A 6,865-nucleotide genomic window follows, 5' to 3' on the forward strand; every position below is an offset into this window, starting at 1 on the left:
GCGTCTCCGTCCTCGCGGTCTCTTCGGAACCGTGGAATTTCAGAGTTCTTATCTCGGCCTGCACGTTGCTTATCGGTGACCACCAACAAACAGCATTGTCTGCGATTGAGCCAAAGGACAAAAAAACTTTATACACGCGACTCCTCCAGGGAGGGGGGAGGCGGGAGGGGGAGGAGGAGTGGGGGTGCAGGGAAGCACTGGTATATAAAGTCTTTGGGCTTGCTCGTGTGGGTACACATCACTAGACCTCGAGACTTCGATTCGCCGAGAGACGCAACTAAAAAGACGCTCCTGCAACAGATCGATTCAACGCTTTTCTCCACAAGTTCAAGAAGAACAAGTGGATTTTCGTGACTTCTACCTGTAGGATTATTACTTTCGCGCAAAAAACAATCTTATTTTTTGTGAGAAAGACAAGCAGTCGTCCAGTTAGAAATACTTCTAAAGATGGATTTACGCGCTGTGACCTCCCTGCTGTCCGTCATGTTTGCCGCGGTGTTGAACACAGGTAAATAGTCAACGATTCACTCATTTAGCTTTGGATTGTGTATTTAGCATGCCAGTTCTTAACACGTGTAGGCCTACAACTATTTAATGCGCTCCGTGAGAAGAGTAGATGCGGACTTTCAAGTCAAGTGTCAAAGTTTAACTACAAGCTGTCGTTTCCAAATGTCTAGCTTTTTGCACTCATGCATGACGACCTATACGATACTATCCAGCCATGACGATGAGGGAAACATTTGCTGAAATTCTTTCTTTCCCCTTATCGCAGTTGTGTCTGCTCCCGCGAGCGAGGTCCCCGCGGCCAGCCTCGTGAGCCACGTCAGGAACAAGCGATGCTCGTGCGCGACCTTCCTCGACCACGAGTGCGTCTACTTCTGTCACCTGGACATCATCTGGGTCAACACGCCAGAGTGAGTAGCCCCCACTGCTTCACAAATAGATCCAACATCATCATTGTTTATCTTCATGTTAGTTAGTTAGTTAGTTAGTTAGTTACCCTATATTTTTAGTAGAATCGTGACTAATATCATTGAATTGTTTCTCTCCAGGCGCATCGTCTCGTACGGGCTAGGAAACATGCCGAGAAGGAGGCGCTCTGCCGGGGTGCCCCCCGCTAAGAGCCACGGGGGGGCCCGCTGCAGGTGCCTCAAGGGAAACGACAGCGCCTGTAACAACTTCTGTCAGCCGGAACACCAACTCAGGTACGGCATATTGTGTCATATTGTGGCGATGTCTGCTATAGCCGTGTTCTAATTTTTATGTTATAACGCTTAGATCAAACACATGGCTCGGAGCCTTTTTAAAGTCAGATCTAGCCCGTAGCACCAATGTGTTAAGAGTACAATAACAATAATAGATATGGATATATATAATATAATTGGTCTCCCACGTAATTGTTTCCACTCCGCTGCACACACGCACACTTGTTTGTGTTGCGCGACACGCCATGAAATATGAGTCCTGTCATCTAATCGCGGTTTCCGACGCCTTTTATCCTGCAGGCAAAACAAGACGTCGCTAGGCAAGAAGATCCGTCGCGCGGAGGGCGAGCGCTGCTCCGGGGCTGGCTGCGCGCGCACACCGAGGATAAAAAGGTACGGAAGAAAAAAACCAAATTCTTCGGTGACAGTCGGAGGCACGCAGAAAAGAAGGGAAATACCTGGGGTTTATTTTGCAAAATAAACCCACAGATAATTATTTACGCTCACGCAATGCGAAGGCGTGGGAGCGAGTGTGTTTCTTGGCAGGCGGACCAATTCTCGTACTACTGTAAGGGATTACTCCACGTGTTGACGGACAGGTTTAAAGTGAAGGGTTTCTAACTAGACTATCCCTCAAGCCACGGATTTAATATCCGACGTCACGACGACAAACGTCGGTTTTATCCCCTAGGTCTTAAATTATTAACGGTTTGTCTTCCATTTTGGTCGATGAGTTGTCCTAAAATAGACGTAGTCCCGCCACATTCCCCCCTGGCCAAACTGTCAGAGTGAAGCAGTAATGGAGGCTCGGCGTCTTTCAGGTCCCGTCATGTCGTCTCTACACCGGGCTGACCTGCTCCCGGCGGGGGATGGGCTGTTGCTACTCATCGACTCGCACATAAAAGCCCAAAACATACACACAGAATCGACCCCGCATTCACCAGAAAAACCACGTGTGCGTGACATGTCGAAAGACACCTTTTGACTTGTTTTTCGAAGTATGTTGAAGTCTACGCTGTTGACTGACAGCCGTGTGAACCGCCTCACCCCAGATAATCCTAACCGCGTCCACTTATAACCCCAAAGTTCAGGTATGTGTGGTGTTTTACGGACACTTTTGAGTACTCACGACGTCCTCCTTTTCTTGTGTTTTTTTAACAGGAGAACAAACGGGGAAAACATGACGAAAACGTCGTCGTCGGTAGCGCTGCGCGCCGTGGCGCAGACCCGCGGCGTCCTGGAGGCGTGGAGGACGAGGAGGTGGAGGAGGGTGGTGGAGGAGGGGCACGTCGCATCCTAGACAGCCTCGGCAGCACCTCCTCAAACCACTAACCCAGCCTCCTCACTGTTACGGAGAGAGGACGCCATCAGCGACAGAAGCTAGAGAACGAAGCGCCATTGCGGCCTAGCGGGCGGCAGTTGGGGGTCGTAACTTGACCCTAAAATGGCCGCCGTGGCCGGCAGAGCGCTGGCCAATGGACTCGCTCGGTTCCACACTTCCTCTGGAAGGGGGAAGGCAGGCAGGAGTTCTGCTAACGGGTGGAAAGACTGAACTAAAGGGGGCTTGGACCCTCGGGGACTTGAAGGTCTTGGACAGCATGGGGTCTCAGAGTTAGCACGGGGACTGAGTGCAAACGCAAAGACCGCTCAAAGACCACTGTTGCTCTTCACAACGTCATCTGTGGACCTCCGAAGAGAACACTCCAGCAGAACGTCAGAAGCGTTCTTCTGTTGGGAGGGTTCTTCACGAAGCTGAATGTACTAATACACAGTGTGGATGTCTAAATATTACACAGCGAGAGGCCTCTCTATGGGCGTGTGTGAAGAGCTGTTAAAGCGATCCATGTGGTCGCTAAAAGAACGATTTTTTGTCAATGACTGAATTCGCCCAAAAAGGGGCACATTTTTACTCATAAGTTATTATTACTCTACGTATATTATGACTGTTATGCTGTTTATTTATTCACATGTTACAGAATGTACTCTTCTAAGGACCATATTGGTTGTCCGTGTCGATGTTTTGCTCTTTTATCATTTCTATGAAATGTGCTGCCATCAAGTTGCCCTGATTCAGGCAGAACTTTAAACATAAAAAATGTTTCACACCAAAGAAAACTAAAGTTGTTCTGTGTTTTTGCATTTTCTCCTCTTTTTCACATCAACATATGATCTGTAGGCCTACATTGTTTCAAATGAAACAATGTATATACATTATATTTTATAAATTGGATTCAATTTATAAAATATAGTTGCTACCACTGTAGGTTGAAGAATTTCAACCTTTAGTAATGGCCTCAGGTTAAGAAGCCAGGCTATCAGAATACATGAATGTTAACCAGGAGTAGGGTGTAAACTGGACTGCCTTGGTCAACACACGATCTCAAGGGAAGTGCTATCAAACACCAGGTTTTGATGTTTTGTGTGTTAAGTAAAGGAAAGAGAGAGAGATAGATAGAGACATGGATAGAAAGAAAGAGAGAGGGGTAGAGAGACATGGAGAGACAGAGCGACATGGAGAGACAGAGAGAGAGAGATGGAGAGAGAAACAGCAGTGTGTGTGTGTGTGTGTGTGTGTGTGTGTGTGTGTGTGTGTGTGTGTGTGTGTGTGTGTGTGTGTGTGTGTGTGTGTGTGTGTGTGTGTGTGTGTGTGTGTGTGTAAGAAATAGAGAGAGATCCATTTAAAGGAGAGCAAATAACGAGAGCGAGAATCCTAGAAAGTGTTCCTCTTGGAGCCAAGGAAGGCAAAGCCATGCAAACACATTTCTCTAATCTAAACGCCAAACCTCTTAGACACACACAAACACACCACCGTTCCACACCCAGCTCACACACACACAGCAACTGGGCTTACATTTTAATAATAATATCTAGCACACTCTATTTGTAGTCACTGTATTGTATTGCATTGTTTCGTATCTGCTATATTGTGACCGTCCTCTTGGGTTACGTGGGTTTGGATGGGGAACAAACAGGCTGGATGACTGTTCTGAAGAAGCGTGACTCAGACTCACACAAAGCCACATTCTCACAGAGCCGCTGCCAAGAGACATGCTCAAGGATACAGCCCTTATTTATTAGTTAACACATTAAGGAAATGGTCCCATGCAGGTATTCTCTGAGTATGCTGCACGATTTGAACCACGTGAAGATGATGACCCCTAACCCTAACCCCATGAACCGGAATATAGGGAGCGTTACACATACCTTAACACCCCACGTTGCTTTGACATATATAACTTATAAGACTTATAGTCTTATCAAATAAGAAATATTTGATAAGGTCCAACAAAAATGTATCTGAAACTAAGTTGGTTTGTTGGCAACTCATCTGTTACCCAGCGAAAAGGTGGAAACCATAAACTGAGGAACGAAAATACCTTATCTCAATGGCCCGTTGGACAAAGAAAATCCGCTGTCTCCATCCGACCCTGGGATAAATCAGAGCTGATTTCTGTAACAATAAACTATTGATTCGTGCTGAAATTATATTGATTGACTGTTAGGGTGTTTTTGTATTTTCTCAAGTATCAGTTAGCCATTTTTGATCGCCGTTGCTGATACAACGACAAGTTTTTACAAAGTGCTTAATAAATAACCTGGCAGGAATAAAACATGTTTTAAGCTGACACCGAGATACATTGGAGCCAAAACAAACACTAAAGAAAACATAGAAATTAGTTTCAAAGATCAAAAGGAATCAGGGTCGCTGAGATGCGTTTGAGAACTCTGATGCAACAACTCGTGGTCACAACGTACGTTCAGTGATGTTAGGGTGTCTCTAGAGCAGGACAGAGAAGGATCACAAGGTCACAGCCACAGGCAGGCGCTGCTCAGCCTGATTGGTCAGCGCAAACGTTGGCATGTTGGCGTCGGACACAAGGTTATGTTACTTTACATTTTTGTTGAACGAACGAATCCTACCACCATGACTTCACACACACGCACACGCACACGCACGCACGCACACGCACACGCACACGCACACACACACACACACACACACACACACACACACACACACACACACACACACACACACACACACACACATACGCATGTGCGAACGCACACAAACAAACACACTCACACAAACAAACACAGCCTTTGTTGGATTTGATCCAGAATCTTCTGGGTGGGAGTTGACAACCCTAATTCACAGGCGTGATCGTGTAACCAGAAACAATCAGGCAAAGATAAAAGTCAAAACAACAGATCTTGCAACGCATTTACACAAGTCCTCTCCCTGCCCTCAATCTCTCTCCCCACCTAACCACCGTCCGACGTGTGAGTAAGCGGTTGGCCCATTGGAAGGGTTAATGGATTGTCATGCGGATGACTGTGCTCTCGAAGAGGTTAATAAACCTCATTCCATCGGGGCCGCGTGTCCCCTAACAATGGCACTCAGCGTGCGAGGTTAGCCTCTGTGCGTAAGGGATTCCCCTGAGACGCTTGCTTCTGGCGGAGCTCATTAGCTCGTTGAATAGGGCCCCGGCACCAGCATAATAGCCCATTACAACGCATGGAATCTCTCGGCATTCTCTCTCTATCTCTCTCTCTCTCTCTCTCTCTCTCTCTCTCTCTCTCTCTCTCTCTCTCTCTCTCTCTCTCTCTCTCTCGCTCGCTCTCTCTCTCGCTCGGGCTCCGGAGTCGAACAATGGAACTGTGCGGTGGAAAAAACCCGCTGGGAGCAGTGTGAAGCGACCAGGCTAGCGCGCCGTCCAAACCGACGCCCTTACGTTCACTTGTTGTTCACTTGTTTTGTTCCAGAGCTCACCTCCGGGGGCCGGAGGTGAGCTCTCACGACATGGGGGAGGCAGGGAAGGAGGGGGGGGGGGGGGGGGGGGGAGGGTTCAGGGTCATCCCGATACCAACCCTGACCTGGTCGTCTCCCTCTCCTTCAGGACGTGACTGCTCAGGTAACCAGGAGAAACCGCTGTCATATCCCCCGTGTTAGCTAGCTCGCGTTAGCTAGCATTGGTCATTGCTACACATTGATATATATAGCCTACTGACTAGATATCGCCTGAGCCGCGCTGTTCAGTGGAACGTATGCGTCAATGCCGCCGCCATCTTGTCGCGCGGTGACCACCCACCTGACCCGTCAACGTTCATTCATTCAAGTGGGTGGTTACCCCGAGGCAAGATGGTGGCATCGTTGACGCAAGCTTGGAAGCAGAATGCGATATATCTAGTCAGTATATATGTCTATGATTGTTACTTTGCAATAGTTAACGTTCACCGCTAACATCTTCGCTAACAGCCTCACCTCGCTCGAGTGTAGCAATGAACATTTCTTGGTTAACACGGCTGTCACACTTTCTCCAGCCCCCTAGTGCATCATGGGAACTGGAGCAGTTATATCGAGCCAGGTCTCGAAATAATCCCGCTCTTCGTTAAACACCCTGCCTTAAATCACGCTTATGTAATAATATTATTATTACGTGGATGTCAGTTAAACGCCCTCAAAGTACCCTCCCTGACAGACAGGAATGCCGGGTCGACGTGTCGGCTGAGGTCTGTGTGGTTGAGGCGGTGCTGGTGCTGGTGCTTGCTTGTATAACATGACTTGGCCCTAATTCACACCTCAGACCGTCGCAGGGCAGCACAGACACACCTCCAGAAGGGAATGTTCAGAATGTGCGGAATTATACACCATTTCA

At 47.9% G+C, this 6,865-nt stretch overlaps 1 protein-coding gene across 1 annotated transcript; it reads left to right on the forward strand.

Moving 5' to 3' along the window:
* The first annotated feature begins 221 nt into the window (after positions 1 to 221).
* edn1 (endothelin 1) lies at positions 222 to 3,380 on the forward strand. The gene is made up of 5 exons (XM_056583050.1): positions 222 to 508; positions 773 to 914; positions 1,053 to 1,205; positions 1,506 to 1,598; positions 2,367 to 3,380. Exons 1-5 carry the CDS (start codon positions 448 to 450, stop codon positions 2,503 to 2,505), a joined length of 588 nt encoding a protein of 195 aa, XP_056439025.1. The 5' UTR covers positions 222 to 447; the 3' UTR covers positions 2,506 to 3,380.
* Positions 3,381 to 6,865: the final 3,485 nt, after the last annotated feature.

Source organism: Gadus chalcogrammus, chromosome 22 (genome assembly GCF_026213295.1).
Source record: "Gadus chalcogrammus isolate NIFS_2021 chromosome 22, NIFS_Gcha_1.0, whole genome shotgun sequence".
NCBI classification, from domain to species: domain Eukaryota; kingdom Metazoa; phylum Chordata; class Actinopteri; order Gadiformes; family Gadidae; genus Gadus; species Gadus chalcogrammus.